The 15,850-nt window shown below is 56.9% G+C and overlaps 2 protein-coding genes across 4 annotated transcripts; one reads left to right on the top strand and one right to left on the bottom strand.

Moving 5' to 3' along the window:
- Positions 1 to 3,847: 3,847 nt before the first annotated feature.
- Positions 3,848 to 6,872, bottom strand: DNAJC30 (DnaJ heat shock protein family (Hsp40) member C30; the record flags this gene model as incomplete). The annotated part of the gene is made up of 2 exons (XM_082493316.1): positions 3,848 to 5,352; positions 5,668 to 6,872. One exon carries the CDS (start codon positions 6,870 to 6,872, stop codon positions 6,234 to 6,236), a length of 639 nt encoding a protein of 212 aa, XP_082349442.1. The 3' UTR covers positions 3,848 to 5,352; positions 5,668 to 6,233.
- A 40-nt stretch (positions 6,873 to 6,912) lies between these two features.
- Positions 6,913 to 12,481, top strand: BUD23 (BUD23 rRNA methyltransferase and ribosome maturation factor). 3 transcript variants are annotated; one of them, XM_082492993.1, is made up of 12 exons: positions 6,913 to 7,012; positions 7,112 to 7,149; positions 7,547 to 7,642; positions 7,874 to 7,956; positions 8,054 to 8,150; positions 8,940 to 9,036; positions 9,401 to 9,451; positions 10,037 to 10,122; positions 10,331 to 10,376; positions 10,687 to 10,748; positions 11,860 to 11,949; positions 12,101 to 12,481. In XM_082492993.1, exons 1-12 carry the CDS (start codon positions 6,965 to 6,967, stop codon positions 12,153 to 12,155), a joined length of 849 nt encoding a protein of 282 aa, XP_082349119.1. In that variant the 5' UTR covers positions 6,913 to 6,964; the 3' UTR covers positions 12,156 to 12,481. The 3 variants fall into 3 exon arrangements, with proteins under 3 accessions (XP_082349119.1, XP_082349120.1, XP_082349121.1); XM_082492994.1 differs by lacking the exon at positions 9,401 to 9,451; XM_082492995.1 differs by lacking the exon at positions 12,101 to 12,481 and having other exon boundaries at positions 11,838 to 11,949.
- Positions 12,482 to 15,850: the final 3,369 nt, after the last annotated feature.

Here is a 15,850-nt window from a genome sequence, read left to right on the forward strand (position 1 = left end):
ACAGTTGCCCCAGCTACCCTGAGGGCTGCACTGGACACTGTATGGGGTGACCAGAACTGTGGGCGCAGCATGGAGACTTGGACCCAAATGATGTGTGTATGTGTCGAGCTATGAGAGCTCTGAGCACGCACACACAAGAGGTGGTGGTGGGTAAGCACTAGGCTTCTCCCTAGGGATTTGGATGAGCACCTAGGAGAGGAAGGCCACCTTTGCACATGGCTCAGGAGGAAAGGACCACAAGGCGATGGCGTGATGGCGATGGCTTTCTGTCCATAGGAGCCCTGCAGCACACCTGGGCACCTGCCCAGCTCAGGTAGCAGTGGACAGGCCCTGGCAGCCCCATGGTCCTGCTGGGCTGGCCACCACCTCACTTCAGCCAAAGTCCTTTAACCACTGGGAAGCTGCCAAGGAAGGCGAGCCTCTGTCCTGGGGAGGTTCCTCCAACCCTAGAGTTGGTCCTGTCCAGTTTGGAGCATGTACTGCCCCAGGTGGGTGCGGGAGTCCCCAGCTGCAGTGGCCCCAGTGGGGAGTGTGTGTATGTACAGCATTAGTGCACTCTGCGCCTCGGGAACATGGCAGCAGTGGGTGTCTAACAGAGCACACCCCACCATACCAACAGCTCCAGCCCCTTCTGCAGGCAGGCCTGGGCTGAGGACAAAGTCCTGCATGGAGCACAAGACAGGGACATTGGTAACAGGCAGGAGCTGGCAGCAGCACAGGGTGATCCCTCTGTGCCCCTCATTGCCTGAATGCACAGTGGCTCTCCCTGCCTGCACCAAGTGCTGTGGACTTCAAAGGGCCACATCAGAGGGGAGAGGAGGGTGCAACATATCCCCACTCACCCCCGGGGAAGAGAAGGAAGCTTTGCCATGAGGTGTGTACTTGCATTCACTTCTGCACTGGGCCAGGCAGCAGCCAGGGGCCAGCTCAGCCCCTCTGCCAGCTGGTGTGCAGCCAAACCCAGGAGTGGCAGGCAGGGAGACGGCCCTGCCAGCTGGGTGGCCTCCCTGGCTACCCCAGGCCTGGCTTTTCGGACACCAGGCTGGGTAAGCAGCAGCCCCCAGCCCAGGAGGGATAGGACACCTGGGAAAGAAGGGGTGCCCCCAGCACGGGCAGCCTCCAGGAGACCCCAGGCTGGGGCCAGCGAGAGGTGGTGGCAGGGTGCCCCAGCCATGCCCCCCTGCACAGCAGGCACTGTTCAGGCAGCAAGGCTGTTAAACAAGGAAACTCTATTAACAGTTAACTCTATTAACAGAGGAGTCGCCGCAGGGGATGCTGTTGAAGGGAGTGAGAGCTGCCCCCCCATCCATGGGTGCTGCCAACCGTGTGGCCCTTCCCTGGGGGGAGGAAGAGCCACCGCAGGCCCAGCAGCAGCAGGACTGGCGTGCAGAGCTCTGCCCATATACGCCAGGGCAGGTGAGGGCTGGGGCTGTCCCAAGGTCTGTACCCTCACCCCTCTCCCTTCCAGGCCAGCCCATCTTGCAGGAGGGGAGAGTGATGGCCACCCCTCCAGTGCTGCGCAGGACCCTGCTCACCCAGCCTGCAGTTCCTTGTCTCTGGTCCTCATGCCCCCAGCCCAGCTGGCACCCCCAAAACCTGTCAGGAGCCAGGACCCTTCCTTCCCAAAGAGCAGCCCAGCTTCTCCAGATGGAGAGAAGAGGCCCTAATGAGGCACTGAGACCCCCTGCCCACAAGCTGCACCACCCAGCAGTAGAGGTGAGCAGCTCAGCACCCCAAGGGACCTCAGCTCACGAGAACAGGCTGGGGAATGGGGTCTGCCCCAAGCTTGCAAGGCGTCAGGACTGGGGCCGTCAGGCTTCATCTGGCTTGCCTTGAGCTTTTGTTTGATTTACTTAGTTTGTAACAGCATCTAATTACCAAGTGGCCATTAACTATTTAGTTTTAGTTTTGCTTCCCTTTTACAGCTGCATGGTGCCGCTGCTGGTAGTAATGCAAGGGTGGGAATGAGTAACAAGAAGTTACACAGATTAAACCCTGGAGTGAAAATAAACCCTGCAGGGTAGAGCAGTACAGACTTGGAGGGGTGGGCATAGGCTGATAGCTGAGGCCCCACCAGCAACTCACCCTTGGGCAATTCCTTTCAGTGACTAAGAGCTGGCAAAAACTGGAGTCAGGGGTAGGAGAGCAAAGAACCAGGATCCAGAATGCATACATCACTTACTCTAAAGGCAGATGTAATGTGGAGCTGCAGAGCAATGGAGAGAGGGGTAGGATGTGCTAGAAAAGTGTAAAAGTGGCTCCAGTGGTCTTGAGACAGAGGAGGAAGAGCTCCGCAGTGTGAACACCACACTCCTCCCAGCAAAGCCTCAGGATGCCGACAACTCATGGTGAGCTCCTCCCCAGCTGAAACTGCCATCCTCACCACCCTGAGGGCACAGGCCAGGAGTGGGCTGTGTAATAGCTGTGACTGCAGTATATTACTGAGACTTGTTTTGTAGTAACTGGATACATCCTCAGATGGAGGCAAAGCCTGCTGTAGACCTGGAATTGGAAGCCATTCCCTGCTTTGCCTTGCCCCTAGCTGCAGGAAGATGGGCTCTGTTTCTCACAGAAATGCCCTTCTGTGGCTCAGTAGCCCCGAGGATCTGTCCTTGTTGTCCCTGAGGTGTGAAGACAGCCAAGGCCACAGACAGTTGCAGAGCTTTACCCTGTGCTGCAGGGCTCAGATCCAGCTGCCAGAGGGAGGTGCTGGAGCACTGCACAATCCTATGCCCTCTCACAGCAAGTGTGAGGGAAAGCAAACTCCTCACTGCTCTCACTGATCTGCCCGGTGCTTCTCCCTCTCTGAAGACAGCTTTGTAACCCTCTCCAATTGCTCAGCATCCCACTGAAGGGAGCACCTCTTGACAACAGTACTGCTCAGCCACTGCCACAGGAGAGGTAGAACATGGGGTTTAAATACAGAGTAGGTCCCTGTGCAGCAAGCCTCACGCATCCTATCAGCCCCGCTTGTGTCCTGTTTCCCCTCCTTTTCCACTTTGACCTTCTGATCCTGGTGGGCTTGTGCAGCTCACACAATCTCCTGCTGTCACACCACTGCTGCCAGGGTTAGGCCCTGCTGTATTTGCCCAAGCAGTTGTGCTACAGGCACCCCACAAGCACTACGCTCACCTGGCTAAAGGAAAGCCCTAAGAAATCCAGTTTCTCCTGGCACCTCTCCATCAGGGAAACAACTAGGGAAAGACAAGAATGTGATGACAGTGTTGACACAAGAAGGCAAAGGGGTAGAAACCTGGCGTGCTGGGAGCTGGCAGTCAGGCTGTGCATTTGGACTAGCTCCAGCCACTTTGTGCCTGAGTTCCTGAAATCCTTCCTGGAGCAGAGGAGCATTCAGGCCTGACCAGAGCAAAGGTGACACTGGGGAGTAGTATACATTATACCACCCCAAAAACTGACAGACTGGATGCCCCCAAGCATCCCTCCATACCCTGCGTGCCATGCTTCTCCTCCTCTGACCAAATTAAGCAGCAAAACTAAATGCTGCCTGCAGCATATGAGGGCAGAGAGCGCTGAGGGTACCTCACAAGTACACAGCAACCCCTATGTGTCAGAGGCAGCACAGAACACATCTCTAGCAGTCAGGAGTGACCTCCATGGTGGTCACCCTACCCACTCCCCACTGACTGCAGGCAGCATGCCCACCCTTCCCAGCATGGCCTCAAGGAAACAGGACACACACACACACCCCCCTTCCTCAACCTGCTGCAGTCACTATGTGAAACACCAGCCTGTCCCTTACCCTCCATTTTCCAGCAAATACAAGGAATATTTACCACCCAAGCCCACCAAAAGAAAGATGTGTCATTTTGTCACCAGTTTATGGCTGGATAACTTTAATGTTCAGGATACATCATGGAGACCTGAGGCAGAAGAATGAGTAATATGAACTGCCCAAACCACTCACTGAAAGGCACATGGATGAGCTCAGTTTTGGTGCCTGGGTACTTCACCCCCCAGTTTCAGACACAAACACCAGACACAGAGCAGGACAGTCCTTACTGGAGTAGCTCTTCCCTGTCCCAGTGTTAAGGGGCAGAGTGATGCAGACAGCACACCACCTAGTCTGCTCCTCCTGCTCCATGCTGCACTGCACCAGACCCTCTCTCTGCCAAGAAGCTGGCTCAGGGCTGGGTATGGAGTCTGCCTGCGGGAACAGCCCACAGCCTCAGGCCTCAGCACTGCATAGATTTAAGAAAGATCAATCCAGAGGACACCTCGTGTTTGGCAGGGCTCCCTTAAAACCTGCAAGCCACAACACCAGGAACTAGAGAGGTGCTCCCTAGTATCCACTGCTTCCCATGACCACCCCTAGCTTTTCCAGCCTGGAAGAGAATGCTTTCTGCCAAGCTCAGCCAGAGAAGCCACCTCTGGTCTTTCAAGTGGCTTGGTTTATAGCATGAAAATGCATCAGTATGTGACACAGAGCCACAACTCCAGAGACTCACTCTGTAACCAATGCCCTTGAACGCCAGGCTCCTGCTCTTCACATACTGACATTTCAGCACAATAATCCCACACAGAGGGATGGACTGACAATCAGAGAGGATACTGGAAAGTGCTTGCTCTGCCTCTGCATTGAATTTGCTCCAGAGACACAGCAGCCTCCGGAGTCTGCAGCTGGAAGTGGTACAATGCTTTCCAGCAAGCTCTTCTGTACAGCATATACCCTGGACAAGTAGACATTACAGTCCCTGCCATGCTACTGCCTCAGGCTCAGTTCAGTATCACAGAACTCCGCAGCTGGAACACATGGGGCATTTGCTTTTAACATTTTTGTGTCAGTAGAAAACGTAACCCAGGGTCACTGCAGTGAGAGGCAAAGGCTTGGCTCCTGCACAGACTACTGCCAGCCAGGCCCAACAAATCCAGTGCAAAGTAATGCAGATGAAGTCTTCGGCACACTCAGAGTTCAATACTGTGAAGCTTTGCTCGCTCCATGTAGTACCAGCATAGCACAGGTGAAACCTTCACCCAAGGAAAGACAGAAGCTCTGAAAGACACAATCTTTAGTTCTTAAAACACTTCAATACTTAAATAGGCAAATACTCATATGTGCAAATGATGCTTAAATACATGTAAAACACAAGTAATGTCACTCAGTGCTCAGAAGTGTACCATTCCCAGCCATCAAGGCCTCTGCGGGATGGTCTTGTGCAAAGTTCCTGGCAAGCCCTAGACAGGACAGGCTGTTTTGAACACGGAAGTGTTTTGGGCAGCACCTCTAGGCAATGTTGCATGCTGACCAGGACACCAGCCGCCACGGGCCCAGGTTTCATTCTTCCAGACTGCTGAGGCCAAGACTTCCATACTTGCCACACAGCGAGGCAAACCCTGAATAGGGACAGACAAGGGCAATGATGCAGTTTGGAGACCAACACTCCTAAAGTTCCCCAAAGATGTAGTAACCACAGGAGTGACAGCACAGAGGTGACCGGTCTCAAATTCACAGAAAACCACAGAGAACTGCAACTCAGCACTGGTGAGAGCACCCCCCACGGACACACACAGCACACAAACACCACTGACAGCCATTTAATCTCTGCTGCAGCTTAGAACAGGCACATGGCTCCCACCAAGGTCAAACAGCAGTGCCAATGGAGGGGACACGTCACAGTCCACAAAGCAGAGTCCATGAACTGCATTTACCTGTCAGGCACTGTGTCTGCAGGTCATATCAGCAGAGGGGGCACATTGTAGTCGGTCGAGCCCCTACACCATGTCTGCATGATCATGCAGGTGGTAGGGGAACAGCGCAGCCTGCAGAACAGAGCCCACATGTGGTATCCAGTGGTCACATGCTGTCTGCAGGTCACACTTGCAGAGGTCACATCACAGCCACTGCCTGCCAGTCGCACTCTGTGTCTGAAGGTCACACTGGCAGAGGGGTCAGGTCGCAGCCCACGGAGCAGAGCCCACACACAGAGCCTGCAGGTTGGTGCACCATCTCTGAAGGTCACACTGGCAGAAGGGACATGTCTCAGCTTGAGGAGCAGAGCCCACGCGTGGGTGCCTGATGGTCACGTACCATGTCTGAAGGTCACACCGACAGAGGGGTAATGTCACAGCCTGAGGAGCAGAGCCCGCACATGGTGCCCGTCACCTGTGTGGGTGCAGGGGACAGCCCCCAGCCAGCTGCCATGTCCGCTGGTGACACTCCATCCCGCTGCAGCACTGGAGCTGAGTGGGTGGCTGGCGGCTGCCCAGCCCCGCTGTCACTTGAGGCCGTAGAGGATAGCGAAACCCAGGAAGAAGATGAGCCCGACCGAGAAGTCAGAGAGGAGCCGCATGCGTCCCTGGGCCGCGGCCTCCTCCCGGCGGAGGCGCAGCTGCTCCCGCCGCGCCCGCAGCACCCGCTCCCGCTCCAGCTGCTCTCCGTAGTGCGCCCGGTAGAAGGTGTCGAAGTCGAAGGGCGGCGGGACGGGCCCGCGGCGGGCAGCGGCGGGGGCCCTGGGCGGCGGCGGGGCAGCGGCGGGCGGGCGGCCCGAGGGCTGGGGCGCGGTGCGCACGTCCTCGGGGCTGAGGAGGCCGCGGTCGTACTTGCGGCGCAGGGCGGCGCTGCCCAGCACCCGGTAGGCCTCGCTAACGGCGGCGAAGCGGGCGGCGGCGGCGGTGCTGCCGGCGTTGCGGTCGGGGTGGTAGCGGAACGACTGCTCGTAATACGCCGTTTTGATCTGCGCCGCCGTCGCCGTAGCCGGGACCCCCAGTACCTCGTACAGGTCGCGGCGCGGCCGCGGGGCTCCGCCGCCGCCCGTCTGCCCGCCGCGGGACGGCGGCAGGGCGCGGCCGAGCCGCGGGGCCCACGGGCCGGCGGGCAGGAGGCGCCGCAGGCGGCCAAGCGCTGCCGGCTGCATCGGGCCGCGCCGCCTCAGCGACCGCCCGCCGCCATCTTGGAAGCGACGGGGCCCTCCGCGCGCGGCGCAGGGCAGTGACGTCAGGCGGCGACATGGCGGGCAGCGGACGCCGGCCTGAGCACCGCGGGCCGCCCGAGTTGGTGAGCGGCGGGGAGGGAGCGGGAGCGGGAGCGGGAGCGGGGTCGCTGTCGCTGTCCGGGGTTCTGGGCCTCACCACCTCCCGCTCTCTCTCTTTGCAGTTCTACGATGAGGCTGAGGCGCGGAAGTACACGCAGAAGTACGGGGAGGCCATCGCTGCGGGGCTGCCGGGCCGCGCGGGAGGGAGGGGAGAAGAGGAGAGGGCTCCTATCGTGAGGCGGTTGGCGGGGCGGAGGGGGTCGTCTCGTCATGGCGCGGACAGCGGGGGAACCCTGTGAGGTGGGGTGGTGTAAGCCGCGAGGTCTGGGCAGCGGCGGAGGAGTCGCGATGTGAGGTGGCGGGTAACCCCGTCGTGAGGCGAGTGGGGGATAACTCCGCCATGGGGAAGGGGGAGCTCCCGTCGTGAGGTGGAGGCGGGGGATAACCCTTCCATGAGGGCCATGGTGGAAGTGTGTGTGAAATCCTCCCGTGAGGTGGTGGTGGCGTCGCACTGTGGGGTTGCCGCCTGCTGCCTATGTCTTGGCCGTGCCTTGCAGCTCCCGGGTGGTGGAGATCCAGTCGCAGATGTCAGAGCGGGCTGTGGAGCTGCTGGGACTGCCAGAGGACCGGCCATGCCTCCTCCTGGACGTGGGGTGAGTGGGGATCCTGCCCTGTGTCATGGCACACAGGGCGTCTGGGGCTTCAGCCGGCCACAGCGCTGGGGTCGGGCTGGTGCCCAGGGGTGAGAGGCATCAAGGCCCCACAGCACCAGCACCTCTCTGCTGTGGGCAGAAGAAGAGGGACGGGCTGCTGTAGTGTTGTGGCTAGCTGGGGTCACCCTCAGACCAGGCATTCTCTGCATTTTTCCCCCTTCCTCCCTTCAGCTGTGGCTCTGGGCTGAGTGGGGATTACATCTCCGACGAGGGTCACTACTGGATTGGTATGGACATCAGCCCTGCCATGCTGGGTGAGCAGGCCCTTCTCCCCTGCCACCCTGGCCTCACCTCAGAGGAGGTCCCCAGAGGTTTGAGCTGTTTGCCTGAGCGGTGCTTTGTTCTGTGCAGATGTGGCTGTGGAGAGAGAGGTGGAAGGAGACCTTCTCCTTGCAGATGTGGGTCATGGCATTCCCTTCAGGCCTGGCATGTTTGACGGCTGTATCAGGTGAGTTGTGTGTATAAGCGAGCTCTCTTAATACGTTACATAACTGCATTGTCTGTACAGTACATATGGTCTGTGTATGGTGCATAACAGATGAGCACAACTGATAAGGACAGTTGCTCCAGGCAACTTGACCCCCCATCTCTGGGACAAGCTGCTGACATTCTGGATGGTAGAAGCAGCTTCTGACAGCTGTTTCCCAAGTGATGCTTGTCTTCTGTTTTCCTGGTGAGCTAGGAATTTTGTTGAAGTAAATAAAATAAAACTGAAGATATTGTCAGGAGGGTTAAGACCTGCTCCAAGGAGGAAAACAGAAAGCATGTCTGTACCATTGCCCAGCTGCAGGGTCAGTCCCTGGATTTGATGGTTGGTTTTTGGATGAAGGGCTAGGTGAAGGGGACAAAACCACTTTTCTGCTTAGAGACTACCTCAGAAAGGTGCTGGGAAGAAGCAGGTTACTGATCTGAATGCTCGGTTTGGGATTGCTCATTGGCAAAACCAGCACAGCCATGCAAGGGCCACACCTAAGGTCCTGAATTATTTGTGCACCTGGCCTAAAGCGGATGTTTTTGTGCTTGAATAACTACTGGGCCTTGTTGGGTGTTGGCATAGTGAGTCTCCAGAGGGGTCCATGTAACTGCAAAACAGAAGGCAAAGCTACACAGAGAAAATTAAATAATTTCCCTGAAGCCTAGCACATGCTTAGTGCTGGAAGTAAGCTCAAAGGGAGGTGACAGGCTCTGTGAAAGAATTGATGGCTCAGTGTCCTGGGGGTTTTGTTTTCTTTCTCAGTATTTCTGCAGTGCAGTGGCTTTGTAATGCTGATAAGAAATCACACAGCCCTCCAAAACGCCTGTATCGATTCTTCTCAACTCTTTATACTGCCTTGGTAAGTGTCATGCTGTCCCAGTCAGGCCTCTGCCTACTTGCACATCCTCGCAGGTGCATATTATCAAGATATTTTAAGTCAAGTATTTTAAGTAAATGGTGCTCTGAAACAGAGGATTGGCAGGAGCACCCATTTCCTATCTCCTTGCCTGCCTGCATGGTGTCTCATGCTTCTCTGATCCCGGCTCTTACCCCTGTGCCTTGCTGTGCTGTGGAGGAGCTGGCTCTGCAGTCTGAGCAGCTCTCCTGGGAGGGTTCTCCAGGAGGCTTTGGGGAGGTGGGCACTAGTGTCTGGGCTAGGAATTGGGTGATTAGAGGGGTTGCCTGCATTGAGGCAGGTTTGTGACCACCTTTATTTCCTGTAGGCCCGAGGATCCCGTGCTGTCCTGCAGCTGTACCCTGAGAACTCAGAACAGGTACAGCACGTCCGTCTATGGGGAAGAGGTACGGGCAGACCCAGGCAGAAAAGTCATGTGCTCTGAAAGCATCATGTTTCTCCACATTGGGTCTGTGTCTCTGTCCTTCCCGCCATCTGTAAAGCGTTTCAAGAGCCTCAAAAAAACCTATAAGGAGAATGCCCTGTGCAATTTCTGTCGCTTCACAGATTGTCATGGGCTGAGCCTTAAAATCAAAGAAATTGGGAACAGTTTGAATCTGCTGTCCTGGATTTTCCCCTGTGTGACTGGGTTTGAAGACGGGCCTGTAGTCACCAGCACTGTACTGTAACTCCCCAGCGCTGGAAAATCCAGCCCAGTATCCCTCTCCTAGAGAGTCCGTTGCACAAATTAACCCAGGCTAGACTGAGGACAGGGACAACCAAATAAAGGTCCTGGATGGGTGTTTGGATGGTACTGCAGAACTGGGAGCTTGGTGCAGAGTTTAACAGGAGCAGGGACGACCCATCTTTGGCATGCACAATTAGCTGTGGTCAAGCCCAGAGGTCTCTTGGGCCTTGCTGGTGGATGACCGCTAAATAACTTTTGCATGTGCTTCTTTTCCAGCTGGAGCTAATCACGGCCCAAGCCATGAGAGCTGGCTTTACCGGGGGAATGGTGGTAGATTACCCCAACAGCGCTAAAGCTAAGAAGTGAGTCCTGTGTCTCTGTGTATATGTGTGTTTGGGGTGAGGCCTGGGATTAGCAGTGATTTTTTTTTTCCCAAGCTGTTCTCTCTCCCATGATACAGTCCTGGACAGAGACTACAGCTTAGATGTTATAAACAATCTCAGTCTTGCTTGGGGACTGGAAATCACATGCTGAATCCCAGCTTCATGCTCCTTATTCTTCTTCTTTCAGGTTCTTCCTTTGTCTCTTTGTTGGGGCATCTGGCACATTACCAAAGGTGAGGAGCTCCGTGATGCAGCACAGTTGCCTTCCTGGCTCCTGGGTGATGTGGAAGAGCTGTGGGTGAGAGTGGGAGGCAGGCAGCTCTGTGTATGCAGATAGGACTTCATTTAGACATTTGCTGTCAGTCTTACCAGCCTCTGCTCTCTGTGAGATCTGGTTTCTTTGCCACAATTTCTGGAAGACCATTTTGTCCCTGCTCAAGTCTTTCCCCTTGCAGAGCCCTGGGTTCCCCTTAATTCAGCTGGCATGACTGTTAGCTTTGTCTCATCCAGAGCAGAGCTAAACTTCCCAGTTTTGCTTTTCAGGGCCTTGGTACTGAGTGTACTGATGGAGAAGAGATGCACCAGGCAAAGTTCACCAATGAGAGGTATGCAAGTTCTCAAACAAGGAGGGGGGGGTGGTATAAGGGCTGGGTTTTGCTGACTGAGGACCACAGCGCTGCCATGTGAGAAGTGACTGAAGGGAAGGGACTGGGAGGACCCTTGGCAGCACAGATGGGCACTGCTTTATCTTATCGAAGGGCCCTAGACATGAGGAACGGAATGGGTTAGTTTGGAGGGCTTTGCTGTGGTATCACAGGGCTCTTGGTGATGCTTACCAGCATGTTGGTGATGCTCAGCTGCAGCTGAGCATTCAGTTTGAGGAGTGTTTTCTCTCTGGCACTTGGCTCTTCGGCTCAGCGCTGTAGCACAGGCCAGTGGTGATGGGAGGGGGAATGTTTACAGTGCTGGTGACACCAAGCATGGCTTTTTTTTGTTGGGGACACAGGCTGCTGTGCCTGAAGTGTGGTGTTCCCTTTCTTCTGCTGTCAAATTCTTTGCGTGGCTCTGCTTAGTTGTGACCTGCTGGTCAGGTCTCCTCCCATAGTTGCGGTGCAGGAAGGAGCCCCTCTTGCAGCCATTGGGAGAGACAAAGAACAAAAAACAGAGGAACGTCGTCGTGGCCGCCAGGAGCTGGTGGCTGCCATGTTTTCCTGCCTCTTACACTGCTGTTCTCTGCTCACTTAGTCCAGGGGTTACCTAGTCTTGGAGGGCAACAGTGGAACTGGCAACTTGTTGGGAGGCCAGAGGCTTTGTCTGCTTTGTTTGGAGTAGAGCAGACAAGGGGAAGGTGGTTTTGCTTGAGCCTGGCCTTGGGCAACCTGGTCTTGTGAGAGGTGTCCCTGCCTACGGCAGGGGGGTTGGAACTCGGTGATCTTCAAGGTCCTTTCCAACCTAAACCATTCTATGATTCTCCGAGATCCCAGAGCCCAGCATGCTGCTGGTGTGTCACATACGGCACAGGGGAGTGCTGGCCTGCTGCAGCCTGTGGAGGGCAGGTATCCCTCGGCTCAGTGTTTCATTCCAGGGGTGGTGGGAAGGGTACTCGCTATTTTTATGAGGCAGAAGGCATGCCCAGTTCTGGGTGGCAGTTCTCCAGGACAGAAAGCTGCTCCTGCACCTCACTTCCTTTCCAGCTGCTGTCCGCTTTCTCTGTAGGACACGGTTCAGAAACGCCAAGGGCAAGTCTGTGAAGAAAAGCCGGGACTGGATCCTTGAGAAGAAGGAGCGTAGACGACGACAGGGCAAGTAAGTTCAGCTGGGTCCTACCTCAGCTGAGGCTGACTGTGGTGATCTGGCCTGCTGTTACCTGTTCAAACTCCTGCCACAAACCCGCTTCCCTTCCCCTCCCAGAATGACCTGTGGATTGAGCTTAGTCGCTCTCTGCTTTCCTCCACAGGGAAGTGCGAGCAGACACAAAGTACACGGGTCGAAAGCGCCGCCCTCGCTTCTGAATTGCTCTGGACTCTGCTGGCATGGAAGATGGTGTGTTGGTCCCTCCAGTGAGCCTCTGGTGGATGGCACAATTGCGCACCCCAGGCCTGGGACTTGCTGGGGCAGGTCATTTTGGCTCTTGAAGGTGAGCTCAGGTGCTGCCCAACAGCCAACTGCAAAGCTTTCAGCTCGGTCTTCCTGGTGAAGGCAGAGTGGCAGACAGTGCTCTGGCCACTTGGTGTCTGCAGTGTCATTGCTTATCTTCCTGCAAGTGCAGTGAGCCACCTGGAGCTCCAGGTGAGCCAGAACATTTATCATGCCTCCTCACTAAACAGTCAACGACTCAGAGGTGTTGCTGGTCTCCTGTGTCCTGCTCTCAGTGCAGAGGATTACTGAGGTGAGAATGTAGTGCCTTGTTCCCTGCCAACTTCTGCTCTGCCCACAGGCAGGGAGTTGGGAAGTATAAAGGTTGTGTCCCATGAGGGCAAATCTTCCTTCTGGCAGAAGTGGTGATTCCTGTGGTGATTGCTCCTGTGGGCGCCTCGCATCAAGCCCACCCTGTATGCTTGAGTGCTCCCAGGGTGCTGGGGTTTTCCGCACCCTAGCCCTTGCTCCCCATCACCTCCTCCCTTCCCCTGAAAGAGAGAGGTGCCAGCCAGAGCTTTACAGTTACAAATGTTTATTCTACATAAAAATTCCACAAAATGGGAAGCTGTTTTGCACCCAAAGCTTTGGGAGAAGGGAGGCTAGCAGGGAGGGAAAGAGTGAAGGAGAAAAGAGGCAACATACAGTGTCATCCAGCCCAGTGAGACAGAGCAAGCCAGGGTCAAGATCCACATAGAAAACAAGGACACTTAGCTCACAGTACAGCAACAGTACAACTCCACGGGGGGCTCGGAAAGCCTTCAAGTACATTAATTACAAAAAACCCAATCCCCAGTTCGAGTGCAAGCTGTGCGTGCCCCACACTGCTCGTGGAATACTGCATCGACACGCTCCCGGCGCTGGGAGGGCAGGTGGCACTTGGAACAGAGGTGGTGTAGCCCAAAGGACAAGCGGTCTGAGGTTGGGGGCTGGAAAGAAAAAGTGAAATGTCTCCCCAAAGCACAACCACACTGTTGGTGATTTGGTCTGTACATGCAACGATGGGTAGGTAAAAAGGAACTGAATGGGGCTTCCCGTAGTGCAGGGGTAATTATTGCACCAAAACACCCTCCCCTCACAGCGAGGACAGTAATGAGCCTGCCTGTGGGGCAGCAATGGCAGCCCGCTCCCCTGTCCCCCTCATGTCAGAGCCTGGCACCACCACTGCCTGCAGGATCCCAGCAAAGTACCAGTGGCAGAATCACCTACTGCGGCCCCATCTGGCTCCTACTGCTGGGCGGCTGCCAGCGGTGGTGGTACCAAGAAGGAAGGAGCAAGTGCCAGAATCCTCCCAGTACTCTTCTTGGCCTCGTTCCTTCACAGGGGTGGATGTCATGTGAGCTTGTGCCACAAAAGCTGCGGCTTGGAAGAAAAACAAAGTCACCTTGTGCTAGCAGTGGGCATCGCTGCAGGGTGAGAGCCTGAGAGGAGCTTTTTTTGCCTGCCTGCCCAGGAGCAGCCCTGCCAGCAGTGTTATTGCTTCCCAGAGGAGGGGGCCCAGCACTCTTGCTGGCTCAGCAGAGCAGAGCACAGACTGTGGTGGCAGGGAGCTGCACAGGGGCAGGAGCAGCAGGTACTCGTGCATCACCTCCAGCACACTTTCCTGTAGCCAGGCATCACCACAGAATAAGGACCCTGCCTGTGCTGGCCTCCTGCCCCGGAGAGGGGCTCCAGAGCCGGCCTGCCCAGGCTTACTAGGGTCCTGGTGCCCCAAGGTGTTTGGCGCATGCAGGCTGCAGTGCTGTAGCTCACATCAGTTGTTGTGGGACTGTGAAAGAAGGGGGCTCCGGTCCTGGATGTTCCCATGGCTGCACCCACTGGGGCCTTGGGCTGGGCAGGGCAGGGGACCAGGCGGGACAAGCTTCCCAATGGTGTCTGAATGCAACGAGGGTCTGTATTGTGGAACCTCGGGTACCAGTGGCAGGAAAGAGCCATGTCTGGGTTGCTGCTGGGCAGGACTGCACCTGGGAAAGGCAGCGCTGTGTCTTGGCTACAGCCTGCTGCATTTCGCCCTGCACCCGTGGGTACCACGCACGGGGCCAGCGCCCGTGCTGCAGCAGCCAGCCAGGGTGGAGGAGCAGCCCTGCCCTCACCCTGGCTGGAGCAGGGAGGTGACATGCTGCCTGCAGCTGGAGTACTCGCTGCCATCGAGTGCCCTGTTTCTGCTACCAGCATCTGGGCTTGTGTCTAGCCCCTGTCCCAGTGTGTGGGCTGAGCTTGGCCCCAGGTGCCTACCTTGCTCTGGGCTCCTCTGTGGTGCTTTGGCATGTGCATGGGCCAGCTGGAGCCCTGGAGTGTCGGGAGGAACGTGAGGGAACACAGCCCTGTCCCCAGCCTGAGGAAAAGGGAGTGGCAACACAACTCCAAGCTGCCAGCAGGCTCAGGCCACTCCACAGGGGCTGTGTCCATGTAGTGGGCATGGCGGAGGGCATGGGGCACCCAGGTGCTCCCTCAGCACCCCACCGGGTGCAGGTGCCTCGCCTGATGGCCCAGGGGATGAGCAGGAAGAAGGGCACTGTGCTGGGAGGAGGTGGCAGGGGCAGGTGGATGCCAAGAGGTGGTGAAGAGAAGAAGGGACAGCCAGGCTCTGCCCTACTTAGGAGGATAGAGGAGGAGGAAGGCTGCTGCTGTGAGCTTGCAGGTTGGTGGATGCAACAAGGGCTGCTCCTGGGACCATAACAGGAGAAAGCCCACCTGCCTCCAACCTCCAGCCATGGGTGCCTATGTGGAGAAGCGAGGCTGGAAGCAACCCTGCTCCCAGGCAAGCACTGCCAGGGGCTGCAGGCATCGGAGCCAGCCCCAAAGCCCGATGGCCAGAGCACAGGCCTGGGGGCAGCAGGAGCCAGTGCCACCATGTGCCAGGGCTGAGAACAGAACGATGAGGCTTTGGTGCAGGTCGAGCAGCCAGTTTGAGACATGCTGGTCTTAAAACACCTGTGCCTTCCTGCCCTGCCGGGGCAGCACCAGGGTGCAGCACAGGTCCCCACGTGGCCTGTCCCAGTCCCCAAGCAACTGTGGTGGCCCCCAGCAGCAGCTCATCATCCCACACTGCTCCACCAGGCACCCATTGCCAGCAGCAGCACGTCCGGCCCCTGGCACCCACACCAGGGTGAGGGCTTGCCAAGGGAGGGAGCAGCCTGGCCATTGGGAGATGGCATGGCCATGGGACAGGCAGGGACAGGGGGAGGCAGGACTGGCAGAGCGCACCCCTGGGGAAGGGCCCCATGAGAGAAGCAGCCCGAGGAAAGGTGTTTGCAAGCACAGATGCGGCTGACAGACATGAGAGCTCTGGCTGGAGCTGATGGGGAAGCTGGGGGAGATTGACTGGGCACTGTGCTCCCGAGGACACCTAATGCCCTTCATTGGTCCCTCCTCATCCTCACCTGTCACTAACACAGACTGCCCAGCACAGGAGGAGCAGCAGTGCCCAAGGGCATCTCTGTCCCCACCTGGTCCCAGCCAGCCACCTAGGCTGGAGCAGTGATGAGAGCTCGGGTTCCCCCCCCCAGGGTCCCCCTTGCACCCATCACCGTCCCCTGCACCCTGCCTGCACCCCGGGGCCGGCGCTCCC

Source organism: Vanellus vanellus, assembly GCF_965231255.1.
Source record: "Vanellus vanellus genome assembly, chromosome: 19".
NCBI lineage: Eukaryota > Metazoa > Chordata > Aves > Charadriiformes > Charadriidae > Vanellus > Vanellus vanellus.